The sequence below is a fragment of the Fukomys damarensis genome, unplaced genomic scaffold (assembly GCF_012274545.1).
Source record: "Fukomys damarensis isolate Sample0158 unplaced genomic scaffold, DMR_v1.0_HiC HiC_scaffold_17, whole genome shotgun sequence".
NCBI classification, from domain to species: Eukaryota; Metazoa; Chordata; class Mammalia; order Rodentia; family Bathyergidae; genus Fukomys; species Fukomys damarensis.
In genome coordinates, this window is record NW_022900929.1 from 21549124 (window position 1) to 21566805 (window position 17682).

At 35.2% G+C, this 17682-nt stretch overlaps 1 protein-coding gene across 1 annotated transcript in view; it reads left to right on the plus strand.

Annotated features, from left to right (window-relative positions):
* The window catches only part of Auts2 (activator of transcription and developmental regulator AUTS2), a 1133790-nt gene that overhangs the window by 513106 nt on the left and 603002 nt on the right, over positions 1 to 17682 (plus strand). Inside the window, exon 5 of the mRNA XM_010644519.3 lies at positions 8005 to 8106. Within this exon, the coding sequence (XP_010642821.2) occupies positions 8005 to 8106 (102 nt within the window). The remainder of the gene's footprint in view (positions 1 to 8004; positions 8107 to 17682) is intronic.

Sequence of the window (17682 nt, forward strand, 5' to 3'; positions counted from 1 at the left end):
ATACCTAGACCGTGTTGGGGCCAGTGGGAGTTAGAAAAAGTGGTTGATGTCCGTGGAGCCTGCACATTGGGCTAGGACATCAGGGATGTATAAATGAGGCTTTTGAGATAAGAAACGGAGCTATAAGTGAGAAAGAAAGCCCAGGAGACCAGTGGCCAGTTCTTCCACATCACCACAGCCTATCAGAGAACCTCAAAGAGCTGGACATAGTACATTTCTGTAGTCCCAGGTACTCAGGAGGCAAAGACAAGAAGATTGCAAGTTTCTGTCTGCCTTGGGTGACTTAGCAAGACCCTGTGCCAAAATAAAATATAGAAAATTTTGGTAATGTAGCTTAGTTGTAGAGTGCTTATCTAGCATGTTTGAGGACCTGGGTTCAATATTTAGCACTGGGGAGTGGGGAACCAAAACTTTCAAGGAATGCTGAATTCTAGAGGAAAACTTGACATCAGTGTGATTATACATATTCATTTAAACAAAGTACAAAGATAGGACATGTTTTGTTTAGCATTATATTAGCATGATTTATACTTTTAACTACTGAGACAGTGTTATATATCTCCTATATCCAGCTCCACAAATACTTTTGAGACTGATGTTAAACTTGACAGAACATTTTTAGAATATATAGGGGTATAAGTTCCAGTCATTAACCAGAGACTGAGAAGAATTGGTAACACCAAATATAATGTTTTTCCGTGTTTCTTATAAAATGAAAAAATAGGGAGTTATGTGTCTTGGATTTGTTTTTATTTTATTGGCTTCTTTTCTAAGGTGGAGAAAATAACAGCCAAGGTATTACCATAAAGAAAGGATAGTGTTAGTTTGCTAAGGCTACCATAAGAAAATACTACAGAATATTTAGCTTATAAAAGAAAAATTCATTTTCTTACAGTTCTGAAAACTGTAAGATGAAGATTGAGGTAATATCCCACTTGTTTTCTCCAGAGTCCTCTCTACTTCCTTCTTGTTGGATGCTCACTTGGCTTTTCTTTGGTACCTGTACATCCATGGTGTCTCTCTCAGCATCTATGTTCAGTTACTATTAGAATTCCCAAGAGGACTGAGCTCTCGTGACCAGTCACCTTTTAATGCTGGACCAAAATGGGAAGTTGAAAATCAGTTTGCTGTCAAAAGTTTTATATTGAAAATATTTTACTAACAGTGTTGTGTTCTTACTTTGGGAGACATACATAATCTTTTTTCTTTTTACGATCTCAGCAGGTGTTAGAAGTGATTCGTACTTGATTCTTCACCTTTTTTAAAAAAAAATTACATCCTTCAAAGTTAAATAATGAAGTACTTGTTTCATGAGTTCTTTCTCTCCCTCCCCTTTTCTGCCTACTTTGTCCTTCCTTCTCTCTCCTCCCCCACCCTCCTTTCCTCCCCTTCCCCTTCCCTTCCTTCCTTCCTTCTCTGTCCTTGTCAAGATGTTCTAGGATCATCTTTTTTCCTCAAACCCTTAGTTGGTCTTTTTATTTTTATAGAGGAATGGAGGAAAAGTGTGAAGGCATAAAGCATTTTATGTTTGACAGTGATGACTATTTTGAAGCGTGCCACGTTATTTTAAAAGTTATTTGAAGCATATTTTCTTACAGAAAAACATAAAAAGTTTTGTTTTTTTATTTTTATATTCATCCTTGAAAAACCAAATGACATTGTTTCAAAATTTCTTTCTGATAATCAAAATCTCACTTTCAGTAAGCTAGAAACTGTACTAAAGGAGTCAATTTCTTCATCAGATCATTTTTTTCATCACATATGTGTATTGTGTATGATTTTCTGAGTCTTTTTGAAAACAGATTTATCTTTTTAGGCCACACTTATACAAAAGGAATACCAAACACCTTCTGTTCATTTTGGGTTTTCTCTTTAATAAAATACTGCACGTATTTTTTTTTCCTTTTTAGTTAAGACCTATTTTTGGTTCAAAATGAATAGTCAGGTTTGTTACCATGCCATTGTCAACACAATTCAACCTAGGAATAGTAGCCAAGTTGTAGATTGAGTTTTGAGTTATGTATCAAGCACTGCTTTTATATACATCCACCTCTTATCTTGTTATGTAATACTTTCTTGGAGAAATGATAGAGAGCAATGATTCTGTTGATTAGCAATAGACCATTACTTAGTTCAGCTGTCAGGAATGACTGCACATATTCTAAGAGTATCGGTCAATCAGATTATTCCTGATTGTTTTAATTTCTTGTTTATGTTTAAAGCTATGTAGTCATATTAATCTTGGTTTATTTACCTTTCCTTATTTATTAACTTACTTTTCTTCCTACTATTCTGAAGTTCTTTAAATGTTAACTACTATAGCCATACCTTAGTACTCAACTGCTTTGAAACTCATGGAAGCTTGTTCTGGAACTTGTCTGTTTGGTAATTTATACACAAATTAGAACTTGTCAGTATCAGTTGCCTCATAACTCAAAACCCTTTCCATTTGAAATAATATGTATGGTACTCCTTGTCTTTGGTATTTGTAGTGCTTCCTGAAGCAAATTACTATTGAGTAGCAAGGCAATACTATGCACTTGTTTGGCAAGTGGAAGCATTTAAATATTTTTTCATTCCCCAAGCCAACAGCATAATTATCTGTACAGTTTCAATTGTTTATTCAGAAATATCATTAACACAGATAAATGACCTTCTGAAGACCAAACAGGGAAATACCAATCAAAGCTACAGTGAAATTCCATCTCATCCCAGTCAGAATGGCTATCATCAAGAATATAGAAAACAGTAAATACTGGCAAGAATACAGGTGTATGTGTAAGGAGAAGGAGCTCTTCTATACTGTTGGTGGAAATGTAGATTAGTACACCTGCTGTGGAACTCAGTAGGAAGCTTCCTCAACAAACCAAAAACAGAACTACCACGTGACTTATTACTGTGCTACACCACTGTTTCATATATATCTAGAGAAACAAAGGTCAGCATGCTTTATAGGTATTTGGATGTCCATATTTATTTTGGTTCAATTCCCAGTAGTTAAGATATGTAACCAGCCTAAGTGCTCATCAGCAGATGAATAGATAAAGAAAATGGGGTATATGTATGTGTATGTATATGTGTTGTGTGTGCAGAGAGAGAGAGAGAACAAAAATGTATACACACTTCAGGGAAAGGAAAATTTGCATGAATATTTTAATACTAAATTGATTGAGACATCACAAGTTTAATACAAGTTACCTTAGACCTCTACAATTACAAGAAATGGTCAAAGTCATAGCCATTAGCTTCCAGACATTTTTTTCAGCACAGCAAGCTACTGCTTGGGTAACATTGGTCAGTGAGATTAGATTTTCAATTTCTTCTCTAAGGCTAGTTAGTATAGTGGGTTTCTTGTGATATACTACATCCTCTAGAGTCCTCCATTTGAGGGTAATACCATCTGTTGAAAAAAATACATTTTTTTTCTTTTCGTGGAGTGTTTATACATTTTGGTAGACTATATACAAATATTATTTACCCACAAAAAAGAATAACATGTCATTTGCAGGAAAATGGGTGAATCTATAGGTCATCATGTTAAGCAAAATAACCAAGGCTCAGATAAGTATCACATATTTTCTCTAATGCATAAAATTTTGAAAAGACAAGAAAATAAAAAGGCAGGATGAAAATAGATGGGAGACTATTAGACAAGAGGAAGGAAATTTGGAAGAATAGTTGTGATCAAATATATCCATGTATGGAAATGTTTGTAAAGTTAATGTGCACAAGAAAGTTTAGAACTCACTGGCATATTTAAAAGTGTTACAGAGTTCAGTTAGAGCCCTACAGGAAACCTCAGAATTCTGAAATAGGATATATACTCTTTAAGTAATCCTGGTACAGGATTATTTTTGGACATATTCTTGTATTGCAATGCACCATTCACATAGTTCCTCTCAAACTGTGGACATAGATAACTTTTCAACATAATTTATTCTATAAAATTTTTGATGGGTTAATGACACCTGCTGGGCAACCAGCATCTTTTTTGTTTCCATATCTAAACTGAAAAGATTGACAAAATCTGGCTTACAAATGATTGGCAGAAGTGTAATTCTGTACACTTGAAGTGTTCCATCTTCATGTGGTCCAGGGTGATGGGACTTTGTTACATATTCATTAACAGTGATACAGCCATCGATCATAAGTTTTCTAATAGCAATTAATGACAGTTAATACTATAATGAGATTATAGTCTCAGCGCTTGGAACGTGTATTGTTGACAGTGAAATCTAAAGAAAAACTGACTTCTTACCATCCATAAAGGCAATTTATTTATTTATTTGGTACCGGGGATCAAACTTGGGACCTTGCACTTGTGAGGCAGGCGGCAGAACCATTGAGCTGAATCCCCGACAGCAATTTTTTATGGATAGATTCTGTGCTTCTCATGCCAGATGTTCTCTTCCTTTCATTCTGTTTTGTTCTAATTTTGGTGTCTACCACCTGTAATATTCTAATGGGAGGAAACTTCTCAAATTCAAGAATGGGTTATAGTATTTTTTCAATAAAGTTCTGAAGTACCAAGGGTACCAGCAAGAAATCTCATTGTATCCATTATGGCAGTAGCATTCTTATAATAGCTACAATGGGTGCTCAGAAAAATCAATGTGCTCAATTGATTTTTCTCAGGTCTTTAAATGTTTAAGCCAATACCTGACCTTTGCAATGTCTCTTGATTGTAGGTTATATCTGGGACTTTCAGGTGAAGAACTAAAACTTGTGATTTTGTTATGCTACCCCAAATAATCTTTTGGATGTGGCTGAAAATGCCAATTTGAAAATAATACTCATGGGGATTAGGAATGAACACTTCTTGCTTGAAATATTGTGATTTATCTTTAGTACTTACTATAATCAGTTCATGCCTTTGAAATACTGAGCTGTCTGACAGCTTAAAATCCTAAGTTTCCTTCAAATTTGAGCCCAGCTTTGAAGGAGAAAGGAGGAGCGTAAGGCTGGATTTTCTACAAAGCTCTCTGGAGAGAATTCACTTAAATGCATTTGCTGGCAGGGCACTGGGAATGTTAGCAGGCTGCTTCTTCTCAGTCCTGTTTGGGTTTTTCCTCTCACCTAGATCAACATTTAATCAGATAATTTCTTGTCAGGGGTACAGAAGTCTGTTTTGGGGGCCTTGTTAAAAGTATCATTTTCTTTTCATGAAGAATCATGGAAAAGGGACCAGATGTACTGTCTAGGTTTCTTAAGCCAGTTGGATATTAGGTAAAGCCTTGATGCTTTTACACTCTTTAACTTTCTCAAAGCTGGATGTGTATTTCTCATCTAAGTTGGGAAACTGAATTTTTGTAAAAATGTCTTTAATGCTTATCAAATACTACTTTACAAGAGTCCTTTCTTTGTGAATATAGTTGGGCATCATATATAGAGAGAATACTAATGTAAGATCTTTATTTCCATGTTAATGTAAACTTATAAATGGGTCTCCAAGATTTGAAACAGAGAGAGCAATGGGCAGTAGAGATAAGGGTTTTAATCCTATACCCTTGTCTATCTTTTATCACATTAAATTGTTTCTTCATCCATATAGTGTTAGTAATGCTACCCACCCATTCTTAACTTAGAATCAATGCAGTATGAGTTCTGATATGTCTTATGAATTAGAGGTTCCATTCTACATGCAGATTTTATTATCAGAATAACTATATTTAGAGTAAGCCTTTTTGAACTTAAAATGTATCATAATTATCAAAGGCATTTAAAGAAGTAGATGCTAACTAAGTTTTGAAAGCATATTTTTAAGAATGCAAATACAGAAAGAGCCCTTCATATATCACAATGGAAGAGGTAACATCTGACCTTTAAGAAACATCTTGATTTCAGGTATACAGAGAAGGTGAAAGTAAAAATTCCAGATAGAAGAAATCTTATATGAAAAAACACCAGGCAGGGATGGAATTCAAATATTTAAATAGAGAGAAGATGGTACCTAAAATATAAGTATAATGTTGAAAATGTGAAAAGACAATATTCTGACCTTTTATTCTGTACTAATTTTAAAAGGCTCGTACTACTTGTACATGTACTAGTTTAGAAATTAATGTTTAATCTCAACTAAGGAGAAACCTAAATTCTCTGGGTTAAGGGGGACAGAAAGTAAAGTTAGCATAATATTCTAAGCTTCATCATTGAAGATTTCCTGGAGAAAGGGATTTTTTTGTTTGTTTTTTCGGTTTTTTTTTTTTTTTTTGAGACAGAGTCTCATTATACAGTTGAGATTGACCTGAATCTCACTATGTAGCCCAGGCTGGTCTCGAACTCACAGCGATCCTCCTACCTCAGCCTCCCAAGTGCTGGGATTACAGGCGTGCACCATCACGCCTGGCATTGGAGAAAGGGATTTTAGAGGAAATTGATAAGGAAGATTTGTAGAGACCTAGAAAGCAAAAAAGGATGCTCTATTCTGGGATTTGGACAGTTGATGGATATTGTGAACTGAAGTCATTAAAGAAATGTATGAATTAAAGGTAACAAGGAATGTTAATTTATACTATTCATTCATCTTCACTCTTGGCTTTAGAACCACTTAAAAACCTGTACACAAAAGTTTGCTGTTGCTTGTTCTGCTCTTTATTTATTTTTTTAATTGAGTTTATTGGTACATTTTAGGTTTTCAGTACAGTTCCATTCATTATTGGGATCTTGTACCTTTATATAATAGGTCTTGGTTCTCATTTTTTCCCCTTGTCCCTGCCCTCCCTTCACCTTCACCCCCTTGGTCTGCTCTTTAAATTCCCATCTTGCCTATAAATTGAGATTGTGTTTTGAGACTTTTTCTCATCTTGTATCCTTCTCTGTTTCTTCCTATTTTCTCACAAAATGAGAGACTGTTTTCAGATGAGCTTTTCCTGTCATGCTGCTATGCCTATTTCTGCTTCCTACATTCGTCACCTCAGGAGTGTCTTCCCCATTTTCCTGTCAGCCATATGAGCTCAATCCACATTTTGAATCTGAGGCTTCAGAAATAATTTCTCCAAATGTTAACTGGCTTTTTCATTTTCCTTAGTATGGATTTCCTTGTGTTATTATATTTAAATTTGTCTTGCTAAAATGAGAACATTATAAACAGGCAATAGGCATTACATGGTTTCATTTCTGAAAATGTGGTCCACATATGTGTGACTTAATAGTGTTGTATAGAGTGGTGGTTTTGAGATTCTTTATGCTTGTTTATTTTTAAAGGAAAAATCAGATCTGGATAAATCTGTAGAACATCGTGAGAATGAGAAACAGCTGAGCAGTAGATTTATAGAAACCACTAGAATATTGTCAGAGATTTTCTTCTGTCTCCCCTGCCCTTCGCATCCCCTTTTCTTTTGGCTCAGCACCCTATCACTGGTGCTTGGGACCAAGCCACCCACTGTGTGACTGATGGGTATGTGTTGAAAGAGTACTGATTTAATTTACTTAAGCGGTGGGTATTAATTGTTAACTCTCAAATATCCTGCAATAGATTTCTAGAATGTTGTCTGAAAAACACATTTATTACATAGCTTCTCAAAGTTTGACATATAATATTGCAGTGTCTCATCATTTTCTCCTAGAAAAAAAAAAAAGCCTTCATGTTTTCCCTGATTTGTTGTTTGTTTGAGAAGAGAAGGGAAGAAATAAGGTGGGAAATCATCCTAGATATAATCAGGCTTTAACCAATGTTTTTGGTTGAAGAAAGGATCACAATGGAGCAGAAGAAAAAAATCTGAGGAAAATCAACTTTCCAAATCATGGAGTTTGGATAGGCATATGAGTTGTTAATTTAAGGGTGTTCATTCTTTTCTCTGTGTGACATTTCATGGTAGGTGTTAGGCTGATCTTCCTCTCCATTGTTTTTCCTGCGGCAGCTTGCCTCACAGTGTTCTGAAGCCGAGAATATTAAAGTTCAGGCCTTCGCCTTGTTCACTACTGACAAGGCTCACAGTTCAGAAGCTAAGAAACACTTGTGTGAGGCCATCACTGACTTTTTTCATTTTGTTCTTTTTCCTTTAGCTCAAGCCAGGGCAGAACAGCTGCAGGGAGAGTGACAGTGAAAGTGCCAGCGCAGAATCCAAGGGCTTCCCCCGGAGCAGCTCCCGTGAACGGCTCAGTGATGTAAGTTAAGAAAAAAAAATCAAAGCCACCAGAGAACACTGTTGGTTCAGGTCTCACTGACATCAAACCCCCACCTTTGATCATTTGTGTTCCCAGATGTTGCAGCTCACACTTTCTTGGTGTATGCGTGTTTGCATGTTGCAGTTATGGTGTGATTCTAAATTGTAGTTTATCCTAAAATGTATTTGAACAGATTATAAAGTAGGTGGAAATGTCTGTTACCTTAGAAACAACAGATTACAAAGGTAAGTGTTCGTATTTTATGAGTGTTAGAAATGGGAGATCGTATCATTTAGCTGTGGGCATTCTATAATTTCCTCATTTAGGAAAATGGTAATAATTCCTTTTTTTTTTTTTTTTCCTGTAGAAGGACTAACTAATCCTGACAATTTACTTGGGAGAGAAGGAATTAAATTTGCTAACCACTTTCCATTGGGTAAACCTTCAGGGAACAAACCTTATCTTGGAGGTTCCTGTCAGCCCTGTAGACCTAATTCTAACCACTCCTCGGCCTTCAGCCCATCCACCATGGAGATTCCCCTCTGCTTTTCCTGAAAACCTCCTGCCTGCTCTGTACTCTCTTGCCTTCTTCCCCTTCTGTGTCATATTATAACTATTCTGAAAGCAACTGTGTAAAATGGATGAAGTAGAGAGAAACTTTTATTATTGTTAAAAACAAAGCAACATTAGTAGATTGAGGTGTATTAGTCCTATGAAAGGAAGAGCTACCAATTCAGTGTTCAAATGTTAAGAAATAATAGACTTATGATGTAAGCAGAAAAATCCATTATTTCTTATTTTTTATATTTTTAATGTTGTCTAGAGAAGTGGTCTTTGTTATAGTATATACGGTGAACCATTGTTATAGATTGAAAATATTTGTATTTACTTTTCATAAAAAGGAATTGTATTTTACTAATAGGGCAATAAGCAGGGAGTAGTTGATGTATAGTTTTTAAATATATGTATCTTAGAACTGTATACTCAAAACTTTTTAATTTTTTTTCCTGAGAGGTATCCACTCTCATAAAAGAATGCAGACTACTGCAGAATACTGAACCATCCCCCATGATAATGCAGCATTTGTCACTTTATCAGCCAAAGAAGACAACCCAAAGACACAACCACTTTCCTACATGTGTGTTGTTTAGGGTGAGATTTGATGGATAGGATATTTATTCAGACAAGAATTATAAATAGAATAAACAAAATAATTATTTTCATAGTATTTTCCGATATGTTACTTGTAGGCAATTACTTCTCCTTATTTTAATGTGATAAAGTTTTAATTAGATAAAGAGTACTGACTCAGTCTTGTGCTGTGAATGTTGGTGTTTTTATGTGTAAGTATGTTTGTGCATTCATGTGTTTCTTTTGTGATAGAATCACATAACCATAAAAACTCACAACTAAGTTTTTCACAGCAATTCTTAGTGCTTAACTTCTTCTGAGGTTTTGTTATACTTTTAATGTGAGATCAAACTGACTCTGGAAATTATTCCATGGTTATTTAGATTTTTTTGAAGGAGTGGAGAAATGAAAGTCATGTTAGTGCAGTGGGCAAGAGCACAGTCTTTGAGAACTGTTGACTGCTTGCTCTGAACTCACTTTGTGTTAAGATCAGAGAGTGGCAAAAGACTTTACATATATATGAGCAGGAAGATTGAGATTGAGATATTAACCCTACCCCGATCTCTTTACAGAATCAATGTATTCTAACAAAAATTAGTTTTGGATAAGTAATTTTTTGATTTGAGGATTTGAGTAACAAATGTAGTTTTTATGAAGACAAAATTGGAGGAGTCACATTTCCCAGTTTCATTGGAGGAGTCACATTTCCCAGTTTCAAAACTTAACTGCAAAGCTGCATAATCAAAACAGTGTGGTACTGGTATAACATTAGACACATAGAACAGTAGAATAGATTGAAAATCTGGAAATGGATCCATAATTATCAGGTCAACTCTTTTTGGACAAGAGAACCAATTATTCAATGGGGAAAGAATTTTCTCTTCCACAGATTGAGCTGAGGAAACAGAATCTCCACTTGGAAAACAAAATGAATTTGGACCACTACGTCACACCATTGAAGAAAAATAGCTCCAAATGGATCAGCAGCCTAAACATAAGTGCTAAAACCATAAAACTGAGAAGAAATCATACAGATATATTCTGATGAGCTTCTATTTTACAGTGAATTCTTAGATAAGATTCAACAGCATAAAATAAAAGAAATATAGGTAAATTGGATTTTAAAAACCTGTACATTAAAGGATGTTATCAAGAAAGTGAAAATAAAATGTATAGACTAGGAAAAAGTCATATATCATATAACTATTAAATGTTTAATGTCCAGAATATGTAAAGAACTCTTACAACTCAACCATAAAATTAAAAACTAAGCAAAGAATTTGAATAGTTGTTCCTGCAAATAAGAGATACAAAGGAGCAGTAAACACGTGAGAAGATAATCAAAATCATATGTCTAGAGATATGCAAATAAAAATTATGAGAAAATACTTCTTCAAACATGCTGAGATGGCCATTAAAAAACAAATAAGAAGTAGTGTTGGTAAATATGTGGATAAGTTTTCACACTCATATATTGCTGGTGGGAATATAAAATTGTATAGTCCCTGTAGAAAATAATGCCTTCCTCAAAAAGTTAAATGTAAAGTTACCATATAGCCCATAAATTCCACTTTCAAGCGTGCACTGAAAAGAATTGAAAACCAGAACTGAAAGAGACTTGTATTCCGGTCTTCACTGCAGTATTATTTCTGATAGCCAAAGGGTGAAAACAGCCAGTGTGTCCTGCCACAGATAAATGATGGAGAAAGTGTGATATACACCTTCAGTGGAATATACTCAACTGTAGAATAGTTTGGTATCCTGATACAAAGTACAGTATGGATAGACTTTTAATATATTTTGGTTAAATAAACACAGACATGGCAAAACCAAGTATTTATGACTTCAATTACCTGAAATGTCCTTAAACAGGCAAAGTATATTGACAGAAAGTAAAATAGAAGTTACTGGGGGTGGAAAGTTATTCCTTTGTAGTTACAGGGTTTTCCTTTGGAGTGATAAAACATGTTTGGAAATGGTTGCAAATGTCACAGAATATTGTGCATGTAATTAATATCATAGAATTACATACTTGAAAATGATTAAGTGGGTAATTATGTCATGTGTATTTTAGCCAATTAAATATATAAAGAAAAGTTAAGGTTGTACAATTATGTCAGTCTATATCAAACCAATGAATAAAACATGTAAAAGTACATATTGTTATTAAAATTCACTTTTGCAATAACATTATTAAAAATAAAAGAGAAATTACAAAAAATACCAAAAAACACAAACTAGTTGGTGCTTAGTAAGATATTCCAAGATCATCAGCTGCTTATTTCCTGGGATAGCAGAGTCTTACCTGGAGCACTATGGCAATGTAAAGTTTATTGAGCTGAAAATCTTTGACAAGTCAGCCTAACAAAATGATTCCCTTTAGGGGCTGAGGATTTAGCTCAGTGGCAAGACACCTACCTTTCAAGCACAAGGCCCTGAGTTTGATCCCTGGTACCGGGGGGAAAAAGAAATGTAAACAAAGTAATTCCTTTTGATACCAGAGCATCCCATACCTACATTCTAAAGAATAAAGATGTCACTGTTTTTGCTTAAAAGGAAATTACAGTAAAACCTTGGTTTATGAGAATTTTTCCTCTTGTAATCCAAAGAACTTGCATATCAAAGCAGAGAAAGAGACAGAGAGAGCCATCTGTGATCATGTGATACTTGGTGTGATGTACTACTCTTACTGCTTTTTTGTCAAGTTAACATTTCTGAGAAATGTTTGCTTTTCTTGCAGACTATTTGCAGACCAAGTTACCCAAAATTCAAGGTTTGACTGTAGTAGTTAGTTACTTTATGAATATCAGAGAGTAAAGAGATTGAGTCAGTGGCTACTATTGGGTTTTAATTTTAGTTTTTAAAGTATCTCCTACATCACTTTTAATCATCTTTATTTTTATTTCTTGAACATATGAAAAATATTTTAAACTGTTTAATGTCTTTGTGTACTAATTGTGTCTATTTTATTTGTTCTTTTCTCTCCTTATTGTAGGTCATGTTTTTCTGCTTCTTTGCATGCCTATCAGTTTGTAGTAAATGCCAGAATTATGAGTCTTTCCTCTTTGGTTGCTGAGTGGGTCTGATTTCTACCAGTGTTCCTTATTCTGTGATGTAAACGGGCTACTTGGAGAAAGTTTCATCTTTTCTTTTGTTGTTTGCTTTTGTATTTATTTGGGTCAGAACAAAACAATCTTTGTTTTTAAAGGTAACTTTCATCCAGTACTGAGGACAATACCTGATGCCTGAGGTATTAAGAGCCCCCCCCTTGGAATACAAAAATTCCCTACCTTTTGGAGTTTAAAAATGGTTCTCCAGGGCCAAGGATTTAGCTTAGCGGTTCGGTGGCCTGCCTCGCAAGCGCAAGGACCCGAGTTCAATCCCCGGTACCAAAAAGAAAAGAAAAGAAAAAAAAAGGTTCTTCCAGCTCCTTCTGCTGATTTCCCTTGCCTCAGATATTTTTCTTCCACAGATATACAGATGAGTACTCAGTTGGAGACAAGCAGGAGTGCTCTACAGCTTTCTTGTTTCTTTTTCTAAAGCTGTAGCCAGAGATTTAGCTCAGTGGTTCTGCCGCCTGCCTCTTTTTCTAAAGTTGCAATCCTGCTCTCCTCACCTCCACCTGTGAGAAATGTGTTCACTTGTGTAGACCTAAGAAATGGATTCAAATGCAGGAAGACCAGAAAAAGCAAGGCTTTAACTGAGTCTTGAAAGGCTGAACGTCTGGTAGAAAGGCACACCAAGGGCCATAACAGGGAGCAGTTTAACTCCTACATGCAGGTTTCTTGTCCCTTTTTCTCTTTGGCTGAGTACTACAGGGGTTGTTGCTGCCTAGGTGCTTGGCCCATTCCCTCTACAAACAGTGGGTTTAAAGGCAAATGATTAAACCACAGGTGGGTAACTTCTTAACTGCCACTACTTTTCCAAACAGAGTTAGCATAGTGAACCCACACTTTATTTACTCTCTACCTCTCACCCCTTTGTTTAGAGACCTTTTCAAATGCCTGACCTCAGAGAAGTCTGCAGGCAAGAAGGTAGTTTTGTATACTAATAGTTTTCCACTCAAAGTTAAAAACTTTATCTTGAAATTTGACCACTTTAAGTTTCTATGTCTAAAAACCTTGGCCTCTCTGATTCTCAACTTCCTCCTCTCAATTTAGGAGGACACTGCTTATACACCTCAGTTATCACTAACCCATACATACTGTAGCATGAAAACTCTCCAGGCATTAACCTGGAAAAATTGTAAGAGTTATCTTGTTTCTCTTCAGATATTTTCCTACACTGTCTTTTGGCCAGTATCTAAAAGCTCTTGTTTCATACAACATTTTGTACAGATTTTTAGTTGCTTGAGGTGGCAAGGCATATTTGATTTGTTGTATTTCATCATGCCCACTACTTACTTTTCAGTTGAGATAAAAATTCCCATCAGTCTTCCACTTCAGTCATATTTTTAGACACTCTAGAAGTTGAGAACTTCAGTGAGGCTAAGCACGATACTCTTATTATTCTAGCTTTTTTAATTGGACAGACAAAAGGAAAAAGAATAAAACATTCCAGAGTAGCTGGGAAATTTGACTCATCAGGAAAGCTTAAAAAAACGAAATGTACCTGGCTTGGCTAAGTTACATATTCCCAAACCATGTTGCCAGGAAGGAATGATTGGCTATAAGGACTTTCATAATGCCCACATCATTGAAATAAAGTAACTTACATTAGTCATTAAGGAAATGGTTAAGCGAAATAATGGACTATATATTCATGATGAATTATTCAAAGGAGCAAATACTGCTTCTCATACAAAATTTTATAACAGACAAAGTTGTCAAAAGTTAGGGGGGAACCCTAAAAACTTAACTGCACCAGCCTTAAATTTGGAAATAAAAACAAGTATTTATTACAACCGGCCAAAACCCTACATCTAAATAAATCACTGTATTAATCTGGATCACCTAGAGAAACAGAACAGAACCAGTAGAATGAGGTTTCTTATAAGGAATTGGCTCACATGATCAGGAGACGGAGAAATCCCAAGATCTAAGACCCAGGAGAGCCAAGTATATTTCTAATCTAGTCTGAAGCCTGGCAGGTTGGAAAGCCTAGAAGGACTGATGTTTCCTTTGAGTCTGAAAGGAGGAATTAAAAAAAAAAAAAGGTGTCCCATTGGGGAAACAAGCAGAAAGAATCCCTTCCAAAACTATGGGGAGGGTCATCCTTTTGTTTGACCAAGGTAGTTTGAATGAGGACCCACCAACATTGGGGAAGCTATTTGCTTCATTCAGCTTAATTGATTTCAATGTTAAATTCATCTAAAATACCCTCACAGAAGCACTCAGATTGATGTTTAAATAAATATCTGGGCATTCTATGGCCCAGTCAGATTGAAACATAAAATTAACCATCATAGTCAAATTTTGAGGTTCCAATGGAGCATGAATGTTAGGGTAATGCTATTGAATCCTCTTTAGCTTAGTATTCAAAAATCTATTGAGAGATATTAAAAGTGTAAAGTTTTTAAATATTTAGTTTTTCTTTTTTTTTCCTCTGATAAGTTTATTAGTACATTTTAGGTGTACATTATGATCACATTTCATCATTGGGAATTTGTTACCTCTACATGATATATCTTGATACTTATTTTTTCCAATTCCCCTTCCCTCCCTTCCAACCCCTCCACTCCTCCATATTTACAAAAGAATCTTTTCCATTTTTCTTTCTTTTCTTATTTTTTCTTTCTCTACTTTGCTGTCATCCAGCCCCCTTCCCTACTTCCCCTTTGAAGCTTTTCTTTCCATTTCATATTATCTATTATACATTTTGGGCTTCATTTACACTTTCAGTTTCTCACATCAGAGAAACTATTCAATATTTACACATGTATGTTCTGTTTATTTCACTTAAGAGTATGGCCTCAATATGCATCCATTTACCTATAAATGTCTCTAGTTTATCATCCTTTATGGCTGAGTAGTATTCCATTTTATATCTTTTTAAAAAACACATCTTTTTTATCCAGTCATCAGTTGATAGGCATTTGAGCTGTTTCCAAGATTAGCTATTACAAAAATACAGTAAGAGTGGAGGACCTCAGTACCCCATTGTCACAAATAGTTCAACTAGACAAAAAGTCAACAAAATACTAGAACTGAACCAAACTTTTGAACAAATGGATTTAATAGATGTTTACTGAGAGTTATACCCCACAAAACCAGAGTACACATTCTTCTCATCTACACACAGATCATTCTCCAAAATAGACTACGTGCTAGCTCATAGAACATTCTTCAGTAAATAAAAAGCAATTGAAATTATCCCTTGTATATTGTCACATCATAGCACAATAAAATTGGAGATCATTAGCAAAAGAAACCACAAGAACTTCACAAACATCATGGAAGTTGAATAACACCCTCCTCAGTAACCAGTGGGTCACAGACGAAATTAAAGAAATTAGTTTCTACAATTAAATGACAATGCCAATACAACATACCAGAATTTATGGGACACAATGAAAGGAGTCTTAGGAGGGAAATTCATAGCAGTGAGTGCCCATACTAGGAAAACAGAGTGAGCTCAAACGAACAACCTAACACTGAACCTTAAGCTCCTAGAAAAAGAAGAGCAATACAAACCCAAAGCTCATAATAAGGAGGAATTTATACAGATACGAGCAGAAATAAATGCAATGGAGACTAAGAGAAATATAAAAAAAAAATCAATGAACAGAAAGTTGGTTCTTCAAAAGAATAAATAAAATTGACAAAGCCTTAGCAAACCTTATCAAAAAAAAAAAAAAGAAAAGAAAAAGCTCAAATCCATGCAAGTAGGAGTGAAAAGGGTGAGTTTACAACAGATCCAGCAGAAATCCAGAGATCATCAACACCTACTTTGAGAGCCTGTACTCCAATAAGATGGGAAACAGAAGAAATGAACAGATTTCTAGATACATATGAATTACCAAAGTTAAATGAAGAAGACCTAAAAATTCTGAATAACCCAACTTCAATCAAAAACAAAAAAAAAAAAAAAAAAAGAAAAGAAAAAGCTCAAATCCATGCAAGTAGGAGTGAAAAGGGTGAGTTTACAACAGATCCAGCAGAAATCCAGAGATCATCAACACCTACTTTGAGAGCCTGTACTCCAATAAGATGGGAAACACAGAAGAAATGGACTTATTCCTCGATACATATGAATTACCAAAGTTGAACCAAGAAGTTATAAAATTTCTAAACACCCAGCATGATTAAAAACTTACCAACAAAGTTTTTCTTTTATATGAAGAATTACAAATGAGGGCTGGAGCAAGAATGAAATCAGGGCAAGAAGCCAGAAAGCTGTTGAGGATACACAAGCACTGCTGACAGTCTGAATTGGGTCTGAGAGAGAGCTGAATAATTGACATTGACAATGACCTAGTATTTCCACGCCTGCTTTTGTTTTTTAGGTTGTTGCTCTAGTTTTAGTTGATTTCCTCTGGTAAATATATTTTGTATCTTTTTGTTAACTTTAATCTTATCTCTGACATACATTTAAGATTTTTTTCTTTTCATTGTCTTTTTTTAAAAACACTATAGAATAATCTTTCAATGAACTTGTACTGTGACTCTTATAAGAAACTTACTTATTCATGTAATTCCTACCATGATTCTTCTCCTTTTCATTCCTGAGAGAGAAGCATAATATGCAGGTGGGTAGGGAGGAATGTCAGACACAATTTGGGATTTGCAATAATTTCCAAATATTCAGTTTAAATTAGCCCTAAGCCAGAACATACATACTCACCTATGGGTGGAATATGTATCCTTCCTGTATTCTGGAAGCTGTAATAGTAGCCATGGCCCCTCTGTGTGGATCCATAATGAATGGAGCACGTATTTTAGATGGATAATCAATTCTGAAATCCCTTGTAGTAAGCAGTTAAAAGAGAAATGTTAACTTCCTGAGTTTAAAGAGTAGCTTCAGTGATGATGGCTTAGTGACAGAGATGCGAAGAAAGGTGGGGGGGGCAGCGAGAAAGAAGAGAATGAGTTTTTAATGAATATCCACTTGCTGACTTGAATGTAACCAGGAACATTCTCCTTCCTGGAAAATGTGTTGCAGCTGTGCATCCTATTATTGTTCCCACAGCCTATGGTAACATGGAGACTGAGGCAGAGCAGATTTCTAAGAAAGCTCTCCTTCACAACATAATGAGATCCAGGAGGCTAATTTGCAGAGATTGCTGGAGCAGTGGTCAAATTTGCAAACAGACAAATAAAAACCCTAGCAGAATGAAAAGACTACATTAAACAGGAAATGCTTTATAATGAGCCCAGAAACCACATGTCAGACAGCCTACTGACTGGTATCTATCTGTTCATATCCTTGCCTTCTCAAGCAAGCCACTAAACATGTTCATCTACCCTATTTTTCATGGCTACCTACTGTATTCAAAATATGAATAAT